We start from the raw sequence: 26,774 nt of genomic DNA, 5'->3' as shown, positions 1-26,774 counted from the left end.
TCTGCAGGAGTCTTTGTATCTTTATTGAAGCCTGATAAAAGTGACTACATTTTTATCCAGTCTCTATGATTAGGTAGCTGTGTGAGTCACTCAGCCTTCTTGATCTAAGATATTTGCACCTTGATAAGAATGGGGCTGTCTTGGGGGCACCTAGGTGGCTCAGTTGGTTAAGCAGCTGCCTTTGGCTCAGGTCATGATCCCAGGATCCTGGGATCAAGTAGTGTATCAGGTTCCCCGCTAAGTAACCTGCTTCTCCCTCTCCCTCTGCCCCTCCCCCCTGCTCATGCTCTTACAGGCTTTCTCTCTCTCTCTCAAATGAATAAACAAAAAAAATCTTTAAAAACAAAAAAGAACAAGGTTGTCTCCATCATCTTTAGGTCCCTTTGCATTCTCAAATGTCATATTTACATGACATTTTATAGTCAAATTATTAGTAAATGTGCTAACCATATATAATATGATACAAAGCACAAGTCATAGACAAAGACTTCTGGCTTTAGATGGGAGTCTGCTTTCTCTATCTCTGTCCCATTTGCATTAACTGTCCCTAATGAGTTGTCTCCTTTGTATCAGAAGATTATGACAGTTTTGATGCTTGATGAGGGTGGATTAAGACTTGCTATTAAGAATCCAATTCCTGACTTACAATAAACTAAACTTTTATAAATGAATTTTGTCTATAGAATAAAAACTCATTGTATATCAGATGATATCTTTTACATGAATGTATTTGAAACACATCTGGTTATTTCTCATCTTCTTTTCAAGAGTATGAATCCTGCATGTAAAAATTCTTAAATATTTGTTTTTACTCTACGTTTCATCTTTATAACATGACCTTGTCATTATTTTGAAATATCTCTAATTTTTTGCTGTTATGGCATTCAAAATTAATGCAATATTCCTAACTGCCATTTCACCATGAGCTATGTGAAAATTCAGAAATGCATAGGAAAAACAAATACGCCAACAAGGATGTAGTGAATATACTGGAAGCCTTTGTTCACTGAGGTTACAATTAAACTCAAAATAGGCTGAACAAACACTTCTAACTCTCTGCAACTAGTCTTTTATTTTTAAAGATTTTTTTTTATTTTGGCAAATATTTCCAAATCTGTACACAATTTAATTTCTTAGGCTAGCATGTAAATAGGTTATTGTTCCTAAATACTATCATGATGAACATTTGACACGATTATGCAAAATGTTTAGTATTTCCTCTGATTGCTTTAAGGTTATTATACAAAGAAAACATTAAAAATCTCAACAATAAGCAAATGTATAGATAAAATCAGATTATGAACCAGAGTGAAAAGGAAGTGAAGATGTGGGAAATACTTAGTCATATAAATTTATAGTAAAGCTTTTCATCCTATGAGAAATATTGAGGACTTAAATGTTTTTCTTTTTGTTGTACTAAATCAAGTAGCATACGCCTTAGAGTTTACAATATGGAGAAACTCTAAAATTAAGAAGAGTTTTGCTCTTGAGATGCTAGAGTTAAAATGAGACTTGACTGTCTTCAGATCCTTTTTCCCAGTGTGCAAAATACATCTACACAAATACGAGATCCCAGGTACTGGCATTTAATTAATGGCTTTCTTTTTTTTTTTTTTTAATTATTTATTTGACAGAGAGACAGCCAGTGAGAGAGGCAACACAAGCAGAGGAGTGGGAGAGGAAGAAGCAGGCTCCTAGCGGAGGAGCCTGATGTGGGGCTCGATCCCAGAACACCGAATCATGCCCTGAGCCGAAGGCAGACGCTTAACGAATGAGCCACCCAGGCGCCCCTAATTAATGGCTTTCTAAACATGCATAATATTCATCTGCTTCCTACTTTATGATATGTGACTTCTATAAATGCAGTTTTTGTTGTTTTTGTTGTTAATTGAAATATATGAGAGGTCACAGAATATTGCTAAAAACAGGGTTTTTGGGGTAAAGTAAAACCTGATCTAAATTCTGAAACTGCCACTTTATCACTATGTAGACTGGGCCAAATTGCTTAACTTTCCAAGCCCTCAACTCGTCACCTGTAGGATGGGATAAATAATACAGAAAATTTAGGGTTCTTACACGGGTTTTTGGCATGCTATAAAAGCCCCTGGCCACAGATAGCAAGCAATGAACAATCACTATTTTTAAAAGTCACATGATGCAAGGTCACATTTCTAGAAAGCTCTCTAGATTCTCATGTCCAGCATAGGATTGCTTGTTTCTCAGTAGCTACTCAGGAAATTCCTGAATTCTGCTTGTAATATACCAGCAAGTGAGTCCAGTCTATTTAAATCAAGGGTTTCTTCACTGCTAGTAAATAGCCTGGTTCTGAATTTATTTTCAAAATACAAGGTGATGATTATATTGCTGCAAATTACACATTCTTGTTTTGAGTTAAAAGAGACAAAAGCTAGACCTGGTGTGCTCTTAGAAATCTGAAGAATCTTACTAATAGTTAAGAAAATTGAAACACAAAGACTGAAGTCAGGAAGCTTTGCACAAATGCCTGTAAGACTCAAACCCCCTTTCATTATCAATTCTACAAACTTGGAGTTAATTGCATTTCAGAGTACATTGCAAGGTACATCTTTTCAAAGTACGTTTCCTTAATTAGTACAAACATTTGGTCCCTGAGAAAGGTGGAAGTATAGCTTGCTTTTCTGTTTGTTAATGTTTTCTGTTTTTTATTCACTGTTTACACCTAGAGGCCCATGTGAATGACACATTTTTATTAAAATCAAGAATAAATATTATGTAAATTATGCCTCCAAACAGCAGCTATAGCATCTAGTTATTTTAAGGCAGCATTGGAAGGATTCATTTCAGTTTTCTAACCAAAACAAAATAAAAAGGATAATGCGTATGCTAATGGATTTGTATATCTCAATATTAGCATTTGGAGACAATATACCAATCATCTTTGCATACCAGAAACTGGGAGAATGTATGTAACATAGCAGGTGTTCAATTAAAAGCTTCTAATAATATGGAGCCATTGTGAAGGCAATCAATAATATCATGGGACAATTAATTATATATAAATAATTTATTAAATGAACTGTAGATGTTGAAACAGCCACATGGCTATGCATCTATTTGAAACATACATACTGGTATGTAATCCTCAAAATGTATTTTCAGAATTTCTTTCCATGAGAATAATTACTCCTCCAGTTTTACCAATGGACAACTAATTTGGTCTGCTTTGTGTCAGGGTTTCACATTTCAGCATTATCGATATTGGACCAGCTACTTCTCTGTTGTAGGGACTCTTGTGAATTTTAGGATGTTCTAGCATCATCCCTGGCCTCTACCCACAGATGATAGCATTCCTCCCTCAGTTGAGATAACCAAACATGTCTTGAGATATTGCTAAATACCCTTTGATGTGTGTGTGCGTGTGCGCGCGTGTGTGTGTGTGTGTGTGTGGTGTTGTTCTTGGGTAAGAACCACTATTCTTTATGGAATGAGTGTTTCTGTGTATGTTGGGATATATAGAACAATTCCGAAAGAAGTTTGTGTCTGACCTCAATTTTTCCTCCCTTCGGTCTACCATTTTGGAATTTATTTTCTACCCCTCATAGTACTTTTAAAATTTGTTATGTTGTAAAAATATATTACAGAATACATCATTAATACCAAATTTAAGTTTTCAAAAGAAACTCTTACCATTATTTATTAAATATTTTCACATCAAACTAAGAGCATGAAATTTTTTTCTCAAAGTGAATTGTCTTCTTTTGATAAAGGATGGCCACATTTATAGGTATCTTTTACAATGCCATAGTTTTTAATGTTGTTAGAATAATTTTACTTATTATTATATGTCAAAAATATTACTGAAATATGGCATTCCATGGAATAATGAAGCATAGTGGGCTTCTCCCTCATTTGACAACTAAACATACTGACTTTTATTTCCATCCTTTAATCAGAGATCAATTTCTATTAATTGGGTTTATGCATATTATTTTGTATAGTTTGCCTATTCTGCAACTTCAAACAATGCTTAACTCTTGCTGTAAGTGTGACAGAGGGGTTATCAATTGACAAAGTGTTGTTTTTGTACTCACAGATGGAATAGGATTGTTGAATATATACATTAGTGCACAGAAAATTGTTTCTGTCCATGCACGAGTGCTGTGGGCATTCCTTTTTTAACTGAAAGAATAATGCTTATATAAAAGAAAATTGAAACCCTTTATAAACATAACATAGATATTGAGGATAATATTTACCTTAATAGCTTTTGTTAAAAAGGAAAATAAATGAAGAATCTGAGAAGAAGGACTTGATAGGAAAAAACAGACAAATTTGTTAAAGATTTCAAGCTTTCTAGGGCCTTAGGATTATCCAAGGGTATAAATACAAGGTAACTAAAGAGCCTTGTACATGTATGCAACCCTTTGATTTTATCATAATTGAGACATAAAAAGAAAAAAAGAAAAAGAAAACATCTTTCTGATCATGTGAGAAAAGCTTTAATTATCACTACTGCATGACATACAATAAAAAATATTATTTAGTGAGCACTTATTAGACTGTGCTTGCTATTTTATATCAATTTAACTTAATTCTATCATATTTATACAACATCATTATTCCTTGCTCCTATATTTGAGATTCAGCAATGTTGATTGACTAGAAGATCATACAGCTAGTAAGTCAAGTCACCAGAATTCCCACCCTGGTCTTCCCATCTTCAGGAAGTAAGTACTTCTCTAAGTAGCTCTCTCTGCTGCCTTGGACAAGTTAGAATTTACAGAGTGACTACTGGGTGCAAGCAATTCGATTTAGCATTTCATGCACATTGCTTCATGCATTCTCACAATAACTCTGAGAGGTAGATGTTAATTTTCTTTTTTTTTACGGATAAGAGTAGATGATTTCCTAAATGCACACAACTACTGTGACAGAACCAGGAGGCAGGGATGAATAGAATTCCCAAATCCTTAGTTTGTACTATAGCTATACTTAAGGACTTAAGGACTCAAAATTCTCTAGTTTATAGTTAAATATTTCTACATAACTTTTCCAGTCAATTATGTGCACATCTATTAAGCCAAATGAAACATGTAATCTATGTGGTCAACAATATACAATTGGTCCTTAAAAAACACAGGATTTAGAGGTGTTAATCTCCACCCACACACTGTGGAAAACCCACATATAACTTTTGACTCCCCCAAAGCTTAAATAGTAAGCCTACTGTTGATTGGAAGCCTTAACAATAATATTAAGTTGATTAACACATATTTCATATGTTATATGTATTAGATACTGTATTCTTAAAGTAAGCTAGGGAAAATAAATTATTATTTAGAAAGTTATAAATAAGAGAAAATACATTTGCAGTAATATTATTAAAAAATCCATGTATTATACGCAAAAATCAGTAGTTCAAGATCGTGCTATTGATGGTCAACTGCACTCAAGGAGATAGCTACATGTAATCTAAATTTGACAGAAACCCCATCCGCTACATTACACAGTCGAGGAATAGATTAATATTCTAATTTAATTACTTTAATAGAAAACAACATGGAAATAAAATATTTCACATTTTATTTTATTCATTTTAAATTATTGTGAGAGGCAATAAAAATCTTTATATGTCTACAAGATTAAGGCATACCATACCTTACTAAGCTATTAGCACTGTCGGGATCCTGTGCCAAAACTGTGCCAACAACAGTCCCGATCTTGGCATTTTCATAGACTTCCATGACATAGGAAGGCATGGAAAAGAGTGGTGGTTCATCCACATCCCCAACAATGATCTTCAGCATGGTAGCATCTTTAAAAGGACCCAAGTGAGAAAAGCGGAAATCAAGATGTGTATTTGCCCCTTCTATGGTGAGAGTATATGACTTCTTTTTCTCATAGTTCAGTGGCTGTTGGGAAAAAATATATAAGATTTCCAATATTATGACTGCCATTACATTTCAAACAAACATTTTTTCGCATTTTTGAAAACAAACAAATGTGGATAGATTTAAGTCAATCTGTTTTCATTTATCAACAGACTATGAAGTTTGTCTTCACAATAACATCTAAAGCAAAAATCATGAAAACTCAAGTCTGAATCAACTGTAATTTTTCAAAGCTATAAATCTAATGATAACAAGGAACAAAAAATATGTCCTACAGGCAAAAAAAATACTACCTTTTGGAGACTCTCTTAGTTTCTAGTACTTCTATATTCTCTTCAGTTTGCATTAGCAACCTTAAAAATATTTACTACTAATTTTTTAACTTTAAAAAATAGATTTTTGTTTTGCATTTAAACAATTTATGTTCTATCATTGATTTTTTTTTTTTAATCTATACCCACCTTACTTTCACCTTGCCGGTTTTAAACTTGGTATTTTATTATACAATTTGATAAACTTTTAAGTTTTCAATTCAACAATGTTTCCTTAGAATCTTAATCAAATATACAGACTTTTGAATCTTATGTTTATTGTTTTAATTGTATTTATTTTGTTTTGCTGGTAATACCATTTCATGTATTTGTTTTGTTTTCATATTCTTTAATATAATGTTTTGATCAACTTTGTTTTTTAAGTTACAATCTTTTTTTTGTTTATACCATTTGTTTGTTTAGCTCTCAGTCCATATCAGTAGTTTCTCATAATCCTTTTAGTTTTTTGTCTTAATTTTTAAAATCATCCAGCCAATACATATTTTTCTTCTATTAATAATATAGGTCAGGAGCCATGGATTTGACTTACAATAATGAATAAAGTCATCCAAGTGTTTCACCCCAGGAACATATGATCTAATCTCATCTATAAAATAGTAAATAGACATTTATATCACTGTGTTTAATGCCATAAGACATACTAGATATTATGAAAATAATAAGAATACACAATCAGAAATAGGAGTACCTATAAGCAGCTAGGTATTGTTTCTAAGAGAAAGTACTTTTTCATATAACTGAATGTAAAGGTTTAGACATGATGCATATAATTGACTCTATGATCTAAAATGAGCTCAGATTTAGGATTAACAATGTCAAAACTTTTCATAGCGGTGTTATAGCGCAAAGGATCCAGACGTCAGCCTTTTCAGAGCCTGGTGAAGTATCCATTGATGCCTATATCTGCCTATATCTACCGCTAACTTTACACTAGCATGTTTCAGTCTTGCAGCTTTCTTTCTTGCAAGATCAGAGAATGATTATTTCCTATGAAGGAACTCAGTTTCCTTTACCTTAAGAGCCAAGGAGAAGCTGATTAGAGAGAGTGCCCTTAATGGGATTTTATAAACAGAATGATCAATCCTACTGATGATTATTTCCCTTATCTCTTTGAATTGACTTGGAAAATTGGCCTTCCTAGAGACTGAAGATTTCATAGAAGGAAAAACAACCATTTAATTTCTAAATGATATATTAAGAACCTAGAACCTATCATACATCTCAGGGACAAGGATGAGACTGGGCCATTGCAATATGTTACAAGTTTTTATAAGACAAAGTAAAATGGTAAAAAATTTTAAAGACTCAAATTCTTAAAAGTACACTATATATATATATATATATATATATATATATATATGTGTGTGTGTGTGTGTGTGTGTGTGTGTGTGTATACACACACACACACATACTTATATATGATAAAATACTATATATTTTAGATTTATATATTTTAAAGAAAGGTTAATTGGTTCTGAAGTTTTAACTCCATCAATTGGGAGGCATTTTCTTCTGAGGGAATTTAAAATAGAAATAAATTGTCCTTTTTCCTTCCTTGACTTCTCTCCTTAACATTAGTAAATGAGAATCTGTCTTTAACTAATTCAGCAAATCTCATCCAAATTTAAATAGCCTATTCTAGAAACAGTATACCCACTTGCTGCCTATCAGGAATTGGTTAGACGGATATGATCCTTGCTAGGTGCATGGGCTGTCAGAATCCAGGTATTTTGTTCATGGAAAGCAACACCCCTGGTAGGTTGACCATATCTTTAGATCAATGTAATATTTTAGAGTTAATCTGCTGCATCTGGTAAACTTTATAATGATTAAGGTTCTTCTCTTCGAACTTGCATATTTGAGACCTTAAAAACAAAACAAAACAACCCCCCCAAAAAAAACCAAAATAAGATTTGTTTACTAGTAATGCCTAACATCTCTTTTTCATTATACACAGGATTTTAAATCATCTCCATTTAGTCATTGTTGTAGGCTTTTACATCTTTGTGACTCTCAATGAAATTTGTAGAGGTAATTTTGGCCACCCCTACACCATCAAATATTATTATCAAGCTGTGCTTTCAATATGACAGGCATCTCTTGGTTTGTTTAAGCAGGTCCCTTGGCAACTTAGATGTCATTTATCTTAACACTAGCCTACCAACTGCTAAGGTACAGGCTGTTTATGTAGACACATGGTTTCATGCTTATGATTATCTAATACATATTTAACTACCCCATGGCAGGGATAATCATTTTGTAGGACTTGTTTAGCATAAGATGGATGGCAGATGGATGGATAGAAATCCAGCTAGAGCCACTAAGGAGTGAGAAGATTATTTAAGATGGAGACAGGGATTTAGAAGCAAATAAATTAATGGAAATGGAAATATTTTAACACCTTCATATATGTAGAAAATCTGGTGGTGCTAAATTGCAAGTACAGAAAACCTGGGAAGAAATTATACCATTTATTCTTAGATTCTAGGATTATGTACAACATATTAATTTTTTTAATTTTGTTTTGCATTAAAACTGCAATAGAATATAGATATTGGATTAGGATTATTATTTTTGCTACTTCTGTAATTTTGGCAAAACTGTTCAAATACACATAGTCCACACATTTTAAATAGATCTTCCAGGAATTTCCTACTAATCATTTAGTCCTGGGAAATTATTTAGAATTCTGCTTATGGGTTGTACTTTCCATCGTTACCAGATATTTATTTATTTATTTATTTATTTATTTATTTATTTATTTATTTACTTGTTTAAAGATTTTATATATTTATTTGACAGAGAGGCAGGGAGAGGGGGAACACAAGCAGGGGGAGTGGGAGAGGAAGAAGCAGGCTTCCCACTGAGCAGGGAGCCCGATGTGGGGGCTCGATCCCAGAACACTGGGATCATGACCTGAGCCGAAGGCAGACCCTTAATGACTGAGCCACCCAGGCGCCCCCCAGATTTTTATTTACCTAAAAATAGCATATCAAAAAAAGTATACCAGGAATGGTGAAATCTATTAATCTAAAGCTTGGTTTTGATAAGAAGATAGTGGAGGAAAAATGATTAAAAGAAAAAATTTGAGGAGCACTTGGGTGGTTCAGTTGGTTAAGCATCTGCCTTTAGCTCAGGTCATGATCTCTGGGTCCTGGGATCAAGCCTTGAGGTGGGCTCCCTGCTTTTTGAAATCTGTTTCTCCCTCTCCCTCTACACCTCTCCCCATTTGTGCTTGCTCTCTCTCTCTCTCTCTCTCAAATACATAAAATCTTAAAAAGAAAGAAAGAAAGAAAGAAAGAAAGAAAGAAAGAAAGAAAGAAAGAGAAAGAAAAGAAAAGAGAAAGAAAGAAAGAAAGAAAGAAAGAAAGAAAGAAAGAAAGAAAGAAAAGAAAAGAAAAGAAAAGAAAAGAAAAGAAAGAAAGAAAAAGAAAACTTGCTCAGGCTATTGAGTTACCACAGAAAGCAAAAACATGAAATGCCTGGTTTAGATTTTTTTTTTTTTTTAAGATTTTATTTATTTATTTGAGAGACAGAGAGAAGAGCACACGAGAGAGCATGAGTGGGAGGGGGAGGGCAGCAGGAAAGGGAGAAGCAGGCTCCCCTGGAGTCCGACACAGGGTTTGATCTCAGGACCCCGGGATCATGACCTGAGCCTAAGGCAGAGGCTCAAGGGACTGAGCCACCCAGGAGCCCCTGGTTGAAAGTTTTTAAAACACAAAGTATATGTTTTTCCTGCCTTAAAAATAAACCAAACAAAAACAGATACAGAATAATTCCGTAAACATGAGGCATTGTTTATGAACTTGATAAGGTGTATGGTACAGCCAGAGACTGTTCATGAGAATAAGAAAGAATTGTTTTTCCAGTTCTATATTAAAATGTCAACTGTTCATGCTTTTAGGTCTTTCTGGCTGTGTGCTGACAACATTTGGACTGAAGTGATTGAAACACTCAAGCTAAAGAAAAAACTGAGGAAAGAGTTCTTCCTTTTAGAGCTATCTGAAGAAGCCCTGACAGAGAAGTAAATCTTTGATAATCTGCTCACCCATTATCTACTCCATAAATTCTGCCTCACCAAGATATTTGGTGTGGGGGATAGAGGTTTATAATTAAAGTATAGTTTATTTCATTTAACAAAACTGCAGAACTATTTCAACTTCCTATTTTTGGAAAACTATACATCTGGATTATCAGTTTAGTGTTTAATAGATAAGCATAAGAAAAAGATATTCTACTGGAGATTACTAACATGATATTAACGTTCAGGAAGAAATATTCAGGGACACCATCAAATTCTTTTTTCATTTTTACAGACTTTGCCTTGGATTTAATTCTCTGGACAAGTTCAGTTGTGGTTCAAGCTCTGTGAATTACAAACACAAACTACTGTATCAGCTCATGCTTAATAAATGCTCTGCTTAGTGTTGCCAAATTTAGTAAATTAAAATTATTTTCGATAGAGTATGTGTCAACTATCATATGGGACATACTTAGTTAAGAAACGATAATTTATCTGAAACTAGAATTTAACAAGGTGTCCTGTGTTTTATCTAACAATGTTAACTAGGATACAATCATGACAATCATAATTAGTAACTAAATATACCAGAAATATATAATTACAGCAAATACAACATGGATATGTATTGACAACTCTCAACTATAAAAAAATGAACATTAACCATATGAAATTGCTAATATCAACAATGTATGACATACACAAAAGATAATTTTGTATGTCAGTGTAAGATATTATTTTTCTAACATTAAACCATCCAAACATTCCTGGGATAATTGCACCTGTGATGTGCTTTGTGTTACTGGAATGGTGCTTAGAATGATTCTGCAGATGCTCAGAAAAGAGGTTGCTTAATATTTCTATTGGTCTGTTAGGCTTTCGTGTTAATGCATTAGCTTCTGAGGACTGTCACAATAAATTACCACAAACTAGATGGCTTGACACAACATACATTTATTTTCTCTCGATTCTGGGGACAGAGCCTGAAGTTTGGCTGGGCTGACCTTTCTCTGGGCTTTAGGGAATACAATCCGTTCCTCACCTGTTCCAATTTCTGTGATTGCCCTGGCATTCCTGGGAAAGAAGACACCCCAGCACGGTTGGGAATTCAATTTACATTCTAATTCAACCACTTGTAGGATGAGACCCCAGGGTTGGTGTTCAGAAATTTCCGCTCCGCAGCTATGGGCCATAAAGTTTTCTTCAGGAAAGACATAGATTTCAGGTAACTCGTGCCACAACTATATTGGTTAGATGATGTCCTCTCAATATAATGTTTCCTCATTCTTAATGGTCAATATTGTTTGCCTGTGATCTCCACACTTAAAGGACAATCAAGTTAAATATAAAGCCCTTGACTCACATTTATTTTACTTAGTATCTGCTACATATAGCTCCACTCATGCCTAAAAGTAATTTCTCATGCAAAGTTTTCCCTGACCCTTCCTCATCTTTGAAAAATTGGCTCTCTTATCTGTGAGCTTATAACAATTTAAGTAAACCTATACCATTAGCATTTGACATCTTGTATTATAATAATGTTTCACATCCACTCAGTTTTCTCTAAGAGAAAGAATATTATCTAATTCATCTTCATATTTCAGGTATCTGGCATAATTCCTGGTACATGGTGGGTGATTAATAGCTCTTCCTCAATCTCAAACATAGCTATATTTAGAGTACAGAAAAGTGCTACTATATGGTTTATATTTGAAGGATGAAAAATTCTGTATTATTTCTAAAATATGCATAGCTGATACCTATGCATGACCTAAAGAATTAACGTATACTAAGTCATTTAATCATCACAACACGTCCATGACTTATAATTGTTTCCCATTTACAAATGAGAAAACCAAAGTACAGAAAAGTTCAACTTGCCCAGGAAAGACAACCAGTAAATGGTATACATGGGATTTGATCTCATATAATGTCCTCACCATTAAAAGATACATTTACACATCTTTTCAAGTATCCGCTAAAACACTGAAAACGAATTGATAACTTTAATTATAATTTCATTAATTCTGGCTACCAGAACTCTGAGTGCCTTTATAATTTCCTTAATTCACAGACTCACAGAGCTAAGAAACGGAAATGCTTTTCACACAAAATCCTCTCTCTCTTCTGTCCCTGCTAGCAGGGCTTATTCTGGTGTAATTTTAACTTCCCCAGCCACCGGGGCTTCTCTTACTTTTCCTTAATTACGGCTCAATATCCTAATGCAGTTCACTGTCAATGAGTTGACTCCAATTTTCATTTTAAATTTTAGTTTCTTAATTTCATCCTATTACTCCTAGTAATTACTTTTACATATCATTGCTCACTCTAACTTATAAAATAATACTTTTCCCTCTTTAATATTAACACATTTCACATTACTGTAGATAGTTATCACTCCCATCAATCATTTTCCAGCCAGCTCTACAAATTTGGGACTTTTTAAATTGTTTCTCATTAATCATTTCTATTATTCATTAAATCACACTGGTATATTCTTCCTCTGGACTTACATAACCAACGTTAAGTAGAAAGATACTGAAAACAGCATTCAGCCAAGTTGCTTTATGAATCAATTCTTCTTGGAGTACAAGAAGGTCCTAAAATTATTCTTTCTTTCTTTCTTTCTTTCTTTCTTTCTTTCTTTCTTTCTTTCTTTCTTTCTTTCTTTCTTTTTCTTCTCTTTCTTTCTTTTTTAGTAATAAGAGAAGAGACTCCTTATGACCTCACCTTGGTGCAATTTCTATATTGCACTCTCATCCAGTTTTATAATGCAAGAATGGGAGGATAATGATAGAATTGGTAGCAATATTTTAATACATGCAAATGTCACTTCAGTCATGCCACAGAATCGCCAAATTCTGGAAGAGTAACTGGTACTATTAGTAATTTTTGCTTTCTGAAAAACAGTGTATTTTAAATAACAGCATTTTGCCAAAGCATGAAGAAAATGGTATGGATTTAAATAATGTTTTTTCAATTAGACTTTCTTATCATGCCATGGTTTCTGGTCCTTATCAGAGATCTTTCCTTGATGGTAGACATTCTGTGGTAACTAAAACACATGTATAAGCTTTTCGTTATAAATTTCTTTGTACAGAAGTGTGTAATGTTCATTCAATGTGTATAATTCCAAGGATATTGATAAAAATAAATATTAAATGTTTGCTCACTGTCATTTGAAGACAGGAAGAATAAATGAGACTTTTTTTTATTTCAAGTAACAAATACACATATATTTTATAATAAAAAGTATATTTATATATTATATATATATTATTATACAAGCATAAATGTGTGTGTATTTTTTTTTAAAGATTTTATTTATTTATTCGACAGAGATAGAGACAGCCAGAGAGACAGGGAACACAAGCAGGGGGAGTGGGAGAGGAAGAAGCAGGCTCATAGCAGAGGAGCCTGATGTGGGGCTCGATCCCTCAATGCCAGGATCACGCCCTGAGCCGAAGGCAGACGCCTAACTGCTGTGCCACCCAGGCACCCCAAATGTGTGTGTATTTTTATATGCGCACACATATGAAAACTTACCAATAATCTATGGATGTGAATAACTTAACTCATCAGGATGTTTCAACAGATTACCAAATTCCATCTAATGTACTAAATTCTATTATAGAAATATATATCTAGAAAACAGTCAATTAACATCCAAAGTAGTTTCAACTGATATCTTCATGGCCATGCCTATATATGAGTAGTAAGAACAAAGTTGCTCCAAAGCAGTCCTCTGTCAAAAGTCATTTCAAATATAGTGATAGATTTCACTGAATTGAGATGTGGACTCCTCTGTTTCGCTTCCAGTTGAGCAGGAGAACTACTTTCCAGATGTTAGACCCTCATATGAATAAAAATAGCAGCTTGGATGAGTTGATTGATAATAAAATCCCTAGTGAATGTTCAGTTTTTGTAAATAGTTCATTAGAATTAGAAACCTATTTCTTTTCTTTCTTTTTTTTTTAAGATTTTTTTTCTTTATTTTAGAGAGGCTGGGAGTGGGGGGGAGGGACAGAGGGAGAGAAAGTCTTAAGTAGACTCTAAGACAAGTATGGAGTTCCAACTTGGGGATCAATTCCAGGACCCTGAGATCATGATCTGAGCCAAAACCAAGTCAAGTGCTTAACCAACTGCACCACCCAGGTGCCCCAGAAACCCATTTCTTTTTAAAAACAAAGTGTGCTCATGTGTTTGTCTTTGTGGGCATTTGCAATAGATTGGGATGTCTTTTCATTGCACTTTGTAGCTCAGAGCCCCAAAACTTTACAATCCAATGGCCAGAACAATCTGATTCTTATTCTACCAGTCAATGCAAAGGTATACCAAAGAAAAATTCAATAAAAATTATCCACTAAACAACCAAAAATGTGGTTATTTGAAATAGATCTAGTATGGTTATAATTGAACATATTTCATATTTTTTTCTCTTAAGATTAACTTAAACTTTACAAAAATACTTCTATAACTTTTTATGTTTAGTCTATGATCCATTTTAAATCATTTGTTAAATGAAATGATAGAAATCTTTTAACACACTGAACAGTATGAAGCTTAAAAAAATACAAAGTTTTCAGTTGCAAAAATATTTAGCAACTATTGGTGACAGAGATATACTTACAGAATATGTAGATACATATCCATGGAAATTATCAGTGTATTCACAGTGAATTAATTAGAACAGGGTCTTCCTACTCTATCAGATCTAGCAGATTTAAGAGGGATCTAGAATTGCCATGTTTCCTATAGTGAGAAGTTAGTGAAATGCCTATTCTGATATGTAAGGCAGAAAAGATAACCTAGAGAAGGATATTTGTGACTGATATATACCTGGATATGTTGAACTACAAAGATAATATTAAACTTGAACTTTGAAAAAATCTTTTTTTTTAGAGAAGAAGGAAAGAGAAGTAGATTACCAAAAAACATAAGTGAAAACATGCATATGTGATATATTATATACAGAATATTTTATTTTTTGTGTTTATAGGTGAATTGGATAACATTAAATAAAGGAGGGTACAATAATAACTACATGGAGTGGTCCGAAAAGTGTAATTAAAACCTGGTACAAATAGAGGGAAAAAGGAAGACAAGGAGAAAAGTAGAAATTGAGGTATTATTGTAATTTTTTTTGCAGACACAATTTAGATCACAGCTTTCACCGTATTCTATCCATTTTTTAGTAATCACTTTGTAAAGTGCTTAAATAAGAAAACAGCAGATTCAAAGACTGGAAATAACGCCACAGATCTTTCAATGGCAGGACCAAAATTTGTATTTCTTTTGACAGTAAAGATCATATTTTCCACAACTCTTCATTGACTTGAAGACCAAGTTTAGGTGTTTTGGCTTAAGACAATAGACACTGTCTATGTATTTAAATACATCTGAAGAAAGAAAATGATAGTACAGATGGTATTTGCTGAAAGTCAGGAGAGTCAATAGGGTTGGATTCTTGAATTAAAAAAAATGGAACAAGTACTATAAAGAGTGCAAATTGATATGGAGGCCACAGGAAGAGAATCTGAGAAAGGCTGCCGAGAAGCCTGCATCCTTAGCTCCAGAGGTCTCAGCTGGAGGAAAGTGTGCATCAACTTGCATTCATCCTTTATTTCCCCCCTTTCCACCCAGTCAGGCTCCATTAAACAATGAATGAAAGTTATCAATGTGTATTTACGATGTACCAGACCATGGACCAGTGAATTCAACTTGGCAATTTTCTGATAAAGGAATGATATGGACGGGAATGGGCAGATACTCTGCAAGCCGGTTTAGAAAGCAGTGCTGATTTTGATCTTTGGAAGATTAGCAGTTCTGCCTTGCTGGCTAAGGTGAGCTGCCTTAGAGGATTAAATAAGAGACAGATTTTAAAGGACTGTTTGATTCATTTCCTGCCACCTGAATGAGTATCTCTCTCTCTTTTTTTTTAAAGATTTTATTTATTTGAGATAGAGTGAGAATGACAGCGAGAGAGAGAGAGAGAGAGAGAGAGAGATATCGAGCAAGGGTGGGGAGGGCAGAGGGTGAGGGCCAAGTAGGCTCTTCACTGTGCAGGGAACCCGATGTGGAGCTCAATCCTAGGACCCTGGGATCATGGCCTGAGCCAAAGGCAGATGCTTAACCCACTAAGCCACCCAGGTGCCCCTGAATGAGTACCTCTTAAGTATTCAAATCCACTGAGTTACATAGTTTATTTTTTAAATTGCAATTATTTACAACATACAATATATAGCAATGAAAATCATTCAGATTAACAATCTTAGTCTGAAGGACTGAAAAATTAGATGACTGCAAACATGAATGCATCTTGGAAGAAGTGGAGACTACATTAAAAAATAAATTCATGGAAAAACAGTGGAAGAAATGTTGAATTCATTAATTGTGGAGATTATTTTGAGTATACTCTCACTACCATTTACAAAATTGAAAGAATTCTCATCTTGAAAATAACTATTGTGTGTTATTTAAATATATGTGCACGTATGAGCACACAAACCATTTTGCCTTTGTTTTCACAAACACCATCAAATTAATTGAGGCCACGTAGGATGGTAAAATCCCCATTGTTCTTAATCCCATGATATATACTTGTATTTCAGATCCTTTATGTAGTCAAACCATCCACCACCCTCACTTTTGCAAATATGTTGTAACTTCCTACTTTATAAAGACCATAGTGCTCTATAGGCAAGAACTGCTCCCCTCCACCACCTTTCCCACACCAGCTGGGTCATTGCAAACTTATCCACAAGCATTTACATTGCACTCCTATTTGATTTTCTCAAGGAAGGAGGCATATCATCATGGGTTGTTTCTTTCTACCCATGATCAAGACCCTATATAGGGTCAACTTTACCCCAGTTCATCTTTTTAAATCAATTATCCTCTCTTTGGTATGCTCAGTTTCTTGTCTCTATTGACCTTTTACTCATCTGCATAGGAAAACACATGCAGTCTTTCAATTTACAATTAAAATCCTCGTTTTATCATGTTCTCATTTATTTGTTTTGTTTTTTAAAGTTTTTTTTTTGAGAGATTATATTTATTTGTTTGAGAGAGAGAGTGCATGAGCAGTGGGAAGGGCGAAGGGAAAGGGACAAGCAGACTCCCCACTGAGCTGGGGGCCCAAGTGGGGCTCAATTCCAGGACCCTGAGATGACCTGAGCTGAAGTCAGATGCTTAACTTACTAAGCCACCCAGGTGCCCCTCTCATTTATTTGTTTTACAACATTTCTCATTACAGGAAAGAAAGATTAAAATGATAAAGTATTTTAGGTGAAGACATCAATCTTTTACAGAGACTAGTGATGACTACTGTTCTGTAAGTATTTAAAAACTCTAAAATCTACTTTGCATATCCCTTTTGTAGCATCCAAAAAACTAGTTAATCCTCAATTTTAATCAATATAAAATGATATTTATTAGAAGAATTAATAAAATGTTATATAGTTCAAATAGAAAAATATATACAAAATACACAAGTAAATCATTATGTAGATAGATAGATGATATAGTAGATGATAGATAGATAGATGATATATATAGATAGATAGATGATAGATAGATGATATAGATAGATAGATAGATGATAGATGATAGATAGATAGATAGATGATAGATGATAGATAGATGATAGATAGATGATAGATAGATAGATGATAGATAGATAGATGATAGATAGATGATAGATAGATGATAGATAGATAGATGATAGATAGATAGATGATAGATGATAGATAGATGATAGATAGATGATAGATAGATAGATAGATAGACAGATAGATGATAGATAGATGATAGATAGATAGATGATAGATAGATAGATGATAGATAGATAGATAGATAGATAGATAGATAGATAGATAGATAGATAGATAGATGATAGATAGATGATAGATAGATGATAGATGATAAATTCACTTCAGTATCTATAGTAGCATATCAGGATAAAATTTTTCAGCCTGTGCTTTGAATATATTCTACAGTAGAATTATCAAGAGTATTTTTTAAAAAGACCAATTACTCAGCCCCACTTCAGTCTTTCCGAATAAAAATATATGAAGGTAAAGACCAGAGATCTGAATGTTACTAGATTTCCAAGCTGAAATCATTCAACATTTAAGACACACTGTATTAGGAGTTATATTTAAATCCTTCTTTGCTCATTTTCTGTGTTCTACTTCATTTTTACAAAGACATAAACATATTGTACTCTAAAATAAATTTTAAAAAACCGATAGATAGATTTAGTCCACTGACAAATTATTAGCTATAAAAAAAGAGTCAGGAGGAGGTTAATGGTTTCACGAAAGCTGTCTTGATGAATCCATAACAATCAAACAAAACCCTGTCTCTCAGTGAGTGTTAGCTAACATGATGGAGATTTTTATATTGGTTAGAAAAGTCTCTTAATGTTACTTAGATTAGTACAACATAGAGTAATGGCATTAATAGAACTGGCAATCATGATAAACATGATTTGTTACCTGAAAACAAAGATGGCAGGCATATTCACAGTATATTCTACACTAGCTCTTCTCACCATAAAAAAAATTGTATTTTCTAAGAGTGGTTCCAAAGATGCAGACATAGCCATAATTAAAATGTAATTACATCTTAAAGAGGAAATATTTATCATTTTAATGATCTGACAGTATGGATTATTGACACCAACCTGGATCGTTCATGGAAAAATGGGTGAATTGCCTAAATCAGAGAAAATATGTTCTTTTTACCTTCTTTAAAGAAAGGATCCCTTCTCTGGTCTCTTTGTCAGTGGAGATGGAGAATATCCCAATACCATCACCGTTAATGATAGAGTATGTCATGTCAGCATTTGAACCAGTGTCTGCATCATTTGCTTTGATTTTCCCAACAGCTGAACCAACTTGAGCTGACTCAGGAACATACAGTTGATAGTGCTCTGAAAAATATTTCATATTAAAATCATTTGATGGTAATACAGTTCACAAAAAATAGTTTTATGAGAAAAAGGCATGAAATTGGTAAGACCACACATTCAAACAAACATTGTATTAAGTAATATATAAAACGGATATGTTTCCAGATTTTAAATATTAGTAAATTATTTAGTAGTAAAATACTAGATTTACATAAACTTCAAAATATATGTAAAATAGCCTACATAAAATAATTTGTAAATACCTTAATATAAAATATTTTATTAGCTCTACATCCCTAGGCAACAGAAAAAAAGATAAGGGAGATCAAATTTGCATTCTTATGTTGAGCAAAAACTAAATTAGTCAAGTATTAGTGTAACCCCCAATGCATTTCTCTTTCCATACAGCATGTGAAATTAAAATATAAGAGTTTGAAAACCTGAAATTCAAAACTTGAAATTCAAAGTGAAAACAAAGAAAAGAATATAGAGTATCTGTAAATATGATTATTATTCTGATCAATAAACTTAAGTTTAGTGAAACATATAAGCCATGACAAAGAGAGATAGGAAATTTATTTATGCATTTAATTGCCATGTGTTCCAGGTCAGCTTCTGGAAAAAATTTGAAGTGGTTTTATAATCAAGTTGTAAATAAAATTGTTAAAATTAATAAAAATAATGACTAAGTTAAAGAGTGAGAAAAATAAATATAACTACATAGGATGATGTAGTATTTGTGACTGAATTAATTTTTACACTATATACATTAAACACTATTGATTATATAACTCTCACAATCTGATATGCAAAAATACATTTTTCAGTATGTCCTGATACTAAATGTTTACATTGAACAATTTAAAAAATTTCAAAGTTTGTCCTGATACTAAATTCCTTCAGAGAGAGATCATAGAACTTTCCTTATAGAAACTTATGAAATAGGTATTAAGAAGCATAAATGGCCATGTTATTACCAACTCTTTTATTGGCAAGTTAGAAACATATCTATTAAGACAACTTATTTGTTATAGCAAATCTCAAATAACAATGTATATAACAGGAACCTTGAATTAAAATGTAACTGTATGAGAGTTTCAACCCAGACTAAATGAATGTGATTTAACATTATGCATGGATACAATTAGACTATACAGATAAGTGAATGGGGAGCCTATATGAAAATAATTTCCCTAAGACAATATTTTGTTAGTTATGGTGTGATAATATTTTTTAAGTTAATACATCTGGTAAATGTATGGGGTACTCTAATTTACTTCTAAAGAATATAATTGTGTGTTTTTAAGTGCTACATGTGGATACCAGGGATTGACTTATGTATCTGTGTTTATTCATTATTCAACAAAGATTTTTCCCAGTTCTTGTCTTTAAACATTTGAGATGTTACCTGACATTATTTTTTTAGTTCAACAATCCTCACCAACTTAACATTTCCTTGGTAGACTACCCTCTTCTGTGAAACACATGATCCCCTAACCTTAATCACGTGCTTTTATCAAGATTTGTCATATTCTAAACACTCTACCCCTCTTGATATATTTCATTGACCTGTGAAAGCATGAGACCGTTTTTAAAGGACCCCACCTTTCTGCTTGGAGTTGATTTATGAAAGTGTAGGCAGTTGACTCACTATGATCCAAAGAGATTGTATCCCCCAAAATGTTGGTAATGGAACTAGGAAAGAGCTTTAGTCTCTCTTTGGTGGCAAAGCTATGAAATGTTGGAAGGGACTTCTGACAATAGTCATGTCTCCAAAATTCATGTCAAAGTATCTAATCTCAGGGCACAAATTCAGTATCAGAAAGAAGCCATAATTTTCAGAATCTTTGTGAATATCATAATGTTCCTAGGCAGTTACGTTTAAAATAGGACACTGTTATGTTAAAAAAGAATAGAGAAAAAATAAATTAGAACATATCTCCTATTTTTTCCCCTGAGGTAGAAAGGCTAGGGTGTCAAACTCCCGGTGCTAAAGGTCTCTAAGTTGCAGCTTAAATTTCCACAATTCTGTAAGCCTCCCAAAGGACTCTCAGCTAGTTAAAACTGGGGTGACATACTTGCAAACAAAAGAAGTCTTAGTACACAGAGATAAATAAGCAAATCACAGAATTTTTATGGTGGTAGTGTTACAAAGCAGGTTGTTTTTACAAAGACGATGCAAAAAACTGTGTACGTTTGTCATAAAAGACTCATGTCCCAGAAAACATTTAAGTCACATTTTATAAGAGGAAGCATATGCCTGGAAGATGATCATGTTTGGGGAAAGAGCTGATACTTGTTGATACATTCTAAGAATTGCAAGTATAGTAACTCTTCCCCATTCACTATGCCCCATTAGACAAATTAGAATATATTAAGATTAATTTTTTAACATTTATACACTTTCTGTATAGTTGAGAAAAATTGTAAACTATATTCAAAATGTCTCCTAATAACTAGGAAATAAATGATAGATAAGATTTATTTAAAAATCAAAAGAGGTTTAGGATATTTTTTATAATTTCTAAGGACTGAATATATAGCCGGGTACCTAAAAAAATGCTATAAGCTCCAGGCAAATAAATATGGTATGGCTCTTTAAGGAAATATATACCAAATATATATATATATATATGTGTATATATATATATATATACTAAATATATATATATATACTAAATATATATATACTAAAATTTTTAAAATATAGGTATAGAAGAATGGTACCTCAACATAATAAAGGCTGTAACAATAAGCTCATAGCTTAACATCATAGTCAATGATGAAAAATTGAAAAGCTTCCTTCTCAGATCTGGATAAAAGCAAGAATGACTTTCCACTTCTATCCAACACAGTACTGGAAGTTTTAGTCAGAGAAATTAGAAAGAAAAAAAAAAAAAGAGGAGTCCTTTTAATTAAAGAGGAATAAGTGTTAGCGACAACAAGATCTTATAGGTAGAAAACCTAAAGACTAATAAAACAAAACAAAACAAAACAAAAAACTATTAGAATAAGCAAGTTCAATAAAGTTGCAGGATACAAAATCAAAACACAAATATCATCCATGTCTCTGTATACTAACAACAAACCTTCTAAAAAGGAAATTCAGAAAACAGTCCAATTTGCAATAGCATTAAAAAGAATAACATACTGAAAAAGGAATTTAACCAATGAGGTGAATTGACTGTGTACTAGAAAATACAAAACATTGATGAAAGAAATTAGAGATATGAATAAATGGAAAGACATCCTGTGTTTAAGGATTGGAAGACTTAATATTGTTAAAAGGTCCATACTACTTTAAACAATCTGCAGGTCAATGCTATGCCATTCTAATCACAATTCCAACGGTGTTTTTTTTTTCACAGAAACAGAAAAAAAAAATTCTCAGAATATGGAACTACAAAACGGAGAATTAATGAAGCAATTGAGAGAAAAAAAAAAGAACAAAACCAGAAGCTTCAAATGTCCTGATTTCAAAATATATTATAAGGCTACAGTACTTAAAATAGTATGAAATAGCATGAAGATAGACATATAGCCCAATGAAACAGAATAGAGGGTCCAGAAGTTAACCCAAGCATATAAGGCCAGCTGACCTTTGATAAGAGCACCAAGAGTAAACAATGGGGAAAAACAGTTTCTTCATCAAATGGTATTGGGCAAACTAGATATGCACATGCAAAAAAAAAAAAAAAAAAGAATAGGACTTCTATATTACAGTACACACAAAATCAACTCAAAATGAATCAACAACTTAAATATAAGTCTTGAAAATATAAAATTCCTGGAAAAAAAAACATAGGGAAATTCTTCTTGACATTGGGTTGGCAATTATTTCTCGTATATGACATCAAAAACTCAGGCTCAAAAACAAAAATGGGTCTATGGCCATACCACCCTGAATGCGCCAGATCTCATCTGATCTCGGAAGCTAAGCAGGGTCGGGCCTGGTTAGTACTTGAATGGGAGACTGCCTGGGAATACTGGGTGCTGTAGGCTTTCTTTCCTGGGTGGCTCAGTCGTTAAGCAGCTCCCTTCGGCTCAGGGCGTGATCCCAGGGTCCTGGGATTGAGCCCTACATCAGGCTCCCTGCTCTGCTGGGAGCCTTCTTCTTCCTCTCCCGCTCCCCCTGCTTGTGTTCCCTCTCTTGCTGGCTGTCTCTCTCTCTGTCAAATAAATAAATAAAATCTTTTAAAACAAAACAAAACAAAAAAACAAAAACAAAAATGGATCGGTAGGGCTACACCAAACTAAAAACTACTGCACGGTGTAGGAGACAATCAACAGAATGAAAAAGCAACCTACAGAATGGGAGAAAATAGTGTAAACCATTTATGTGATAAGGGGTTCCTATCCAAAACATATAAAGAACTTCAAGTCAAGATAAAAGAATAAGCCAATTACAAAAATGGCAAGGATTTAAGCACACATTTCTGCAAAGAAGACATAACAAATAGCTAACTATTATATAAAAAGATGTTCAACATTTTTAATTATCAGGGAAATGAAAATCAAAACTACATTTAGAGGTCACTTCACCCTGACAGAATGACTATTATCAAAATAAAAGACAAAAAGTGTTGGTAGCTTTATGGAGGTATTGCAACCCTTGTGCACTGTTGGTGGGAAAGTAAAATGGCGCAGCAGCTATGGAAAACAGTATGGAGGTTCCTCAAAAAATTAAAAACTAGAACTACTATATGATCCAGAAATTCCACTTCTGGGTACATATTCCAAAGAATTGAAATTAGAATCTCAAAGAAATGTCTTTATTACCATGTTCACTCTACCATGATTCACAATGGCTGAGATATGGGAACAATTCAAGTCTCCATCAATAGATGAATCAATAAAGAGAATGAATAAAGGGCCTCTCTAATAAGATAAGAAATACCAGCAATTTGGAAAATAAAACCTCTGAGTGTGTGTGTCTGTGTGTGTGGGAGTGTAAAAGGTGATATTCTAATGAGAAAATTATAGGATCAATAGAAGAGGAAATTAGAAATATATGTCATATTGTATGATATAATATTATATATCATATGTATTATAATATGTAAGAATATTATATAATATATTCATGTAAATAACATATAATTTATAAATATATAATATATATAAATACATTATATATCATATAAAATAATATATGTAAATATATTATATAGCATATAAATTATATATATTATTTATAATACATATTATGAAAAATGGAGATTAAGTTAATGACCTTTGGATGTCTCTGATAATAAGGATCCCAAAGAATATCAAAAATAGACTTACTAGGAATTTCTTTTCTTTTTTTTTTTATTAAGATTTTTTTTTTTTTTATTTGACAGAGAGGGACAGCCAGGGAGAGAGGGAACACAAGCAGAGGGAGCGGGAGAGGAAGAAGCAGGCTCGTAGCGGAAGAGCCTGATGTGGGGCTCGATCCCATAACGCCGGGATCACGCCCTGAGCCGAAGGCAGACGCTTAACCGCTGTGCCACCCAGGCACCCCAGGAATTTATTTTCAAAGAAACCAAGATCTTTGGGACCGGGGTCCTTCTAAAGAGCCTAGTATATGATTGATGCTTAAGTGTTTTATTAATATTTGTGTTTAACATAAATACAATATTCACATGCACCTTTGCAAATTTAATCCAATAAATACCTTTATGGGTCACATTTTTAGTGTAGTTTGATTAACCATGGGAGGAAATATATTGAATTATCCTAAAACAAGAAAAGATATCAGACAAACCTTACTCTAAATACTAATTCTAACAAAAAAGCAAATACCACTCATAAAGACATATAACATATAGTGTTACCTTTAAGAATTCTGAAAGCTGAGAGCCAACAGTCCATAAATAGATATTACAATCTTTGAATAATAATAATTACATCTGAACGTTCATTTACCTGTTATTTATGAGAATTGGCATTCTTTATAGGCTTGAAGAACACTTGGGAGAAACTTTAAAGGGTATGATTCAAAATGTAAATCTTTGCCTAACAGCCTGAAGCTTTGCCATTTCTATCCATGATATGGCTCAACTGCATAGAAGGAGTCAGTTTACTATTTAGGAAAAAAATGCACTTTTATCTAAATAAGATTAACAAAGGTCATAACTCCTAGAACCTTGGAATACATGGTGAATGATCTTTTGCCTTTCATATTATTTTTACTCTGTAATTACTCCCTCTGGGAAAAAAGAAATACCCATCTTGGATAATTTATAGCACAGCCTAATCAGCACTTCTACAGTTGCCAAATATCCCTCAGAGTACTCTGCTTAAGTTCACGAAAAGGTTATATACTATGTAACATCATACATTTCCAAGAGGATGAAAAAGGATTAAAAGCCTCACTGCACTTTCATACAGGCGTATGAGCTTATACACATATATGCTCACACACAGTGTGGGACTATGTATATAAACACGTGTTGTATGAAGGCATATCTCCACTCCATATATATATTAGTGAGAGACAGAAAGAGAGAGAGAGAGGTCATGTATTCAAGTCTCAGAAATAAATTATATAATTGGATATGTAAGGAAACATACACAATTTAAACCAAGATACTTAATTTTTAATTTTCTCTACTGAAATTAAGGGGAGAGTTTTTCCCAATTCCCTCCTTTTTCTTAGAGCATTTGTGAAAGAAAATTTGTCATATAGATAGGTAGATATATATATATTTCTTTCACAAATATATATATATATATATAACATAATTATAATGTACTTATAGATTTAAAATTTTCATGTCAGATATAATCATAGATGTAGCTGATACAATGAAGGGGTTGATTTAAACAGTACCTGTTATAAAATGGATTATGTATAAAAAAACCAAGTCATCCAATATTTGTTATTAAAATACAGGAATTTAAAAAATAATAAAAATAAAATAAAGGAATTTATTTTCCAAATTCTTTAGTTAGTAAAGCAGTCATTATATTCCTTTACATGTAGCTCTGCTTTTTATAAAAGCCTACATTGTTTTAACAGTCATCAGGTAGGAAGGATATTCTATCTGAATTGTGTAGCAGTAAAGAATCTCTGAGAAAAACAAAATCCTTCCTGGTAAAACATATTTTTGTTTTGTTGAGGACTGAAGTAGTTAATGACTTGATATAAAATTGTGTGATATAAAAATGTCCCCTAAACCAACCAATGTATCCACATTCACACCATTCTATACTGTGAAGAGATGGGGATATGGTTCCGCAGAAGAGAAAACTGAAGTTAGTCCCTGACTTAATGCTATTAGGAGAGCTCTTTTCTTTCACTCTTAACTTAATTTTGGTCTTTATAATAAATATCACCAAGACATGTTTAATTCTGGATGGTGTTTTAATATTAAAACATGCTGAGATGTCTTAATCTAAGTCCTGAATCTTCTTTTTCAGTCATAAACGTTTTCTTTCAAAACATTTTTTTGTTAGTTTTGAAATGATACTTACATTTCATAGTTTCCCTCCCTGTCCTCTCCCGCATGTCCTTGTTTATTATATAGAGATTTTTCTTTTTCCCTACTTTTGTTATTTTTATATGAGTTTTTAATATTATTGTTTCTTTTGATATTTATTGCTTCCAAGACTGATCTTAATTAAGCATTTTCAGTTTTCTAGAACTCCTAATG

The 26,774-nt window shown here is 33.0% G+C and overlaps 1 protein-coding gene and 1 non-coding gene across 3 annotated transcripts in view; one reads left to right on the top strand and one right to left on the bottom strand.

The window, feature by feature from the left end:
- The window catches only part of CDH18 (cadherin 18), a 311,962-nt gene that overhangs the window by 66,797 nt on the left and 218,391 nt on the right, over positions 1 to 26,774 (bottom strand). For both annotated transcript variants that reach the window (XM_045787406.2, XM_045787408.2), the window contains exons 5-6: positions 18,971 to 19,158; positions 5,638 to 5,891 (exon numbers count right to left, since the gene is read on the bottom strand). In XM_045787406.2, coding sequence (XP_045643362.1) covers positions 5,638 to 5,891; positions 18,971 to 19,158 — 442 coding nt within the window. The remainder of the gene's footprint in view (positions 1 to 5,637; positions 5,892 to 18,970; positions 19,159 to 26,774) is intronic.
- LOC123785566 (5S ribosomal RNA) lies at positions 23,021 to 23,139 on the top strand. The gene has a single exon (XR_006777667.2). It is a non-coding gene; the product is annotated as a 5S ribosomal RNA (ribosomal RNA).

Source organism: Ursus americanus, chromosome 15 (genome assembly GCF_024610735.1).
Source record: "Ursus americanus isolate L20-20 chromosome 15, mUrsAme1.1.p, whole genome shotgun sequence".
NCBI classification, from domain to species: Eukaryota; Metazoa; Chordata; class Mammalia; order Carnivora; family Ursidae; genus Ursus; species Ursus americanus.
This window is presented reverse-complemented; position numbering and strand designations above follow the sequence as displayed.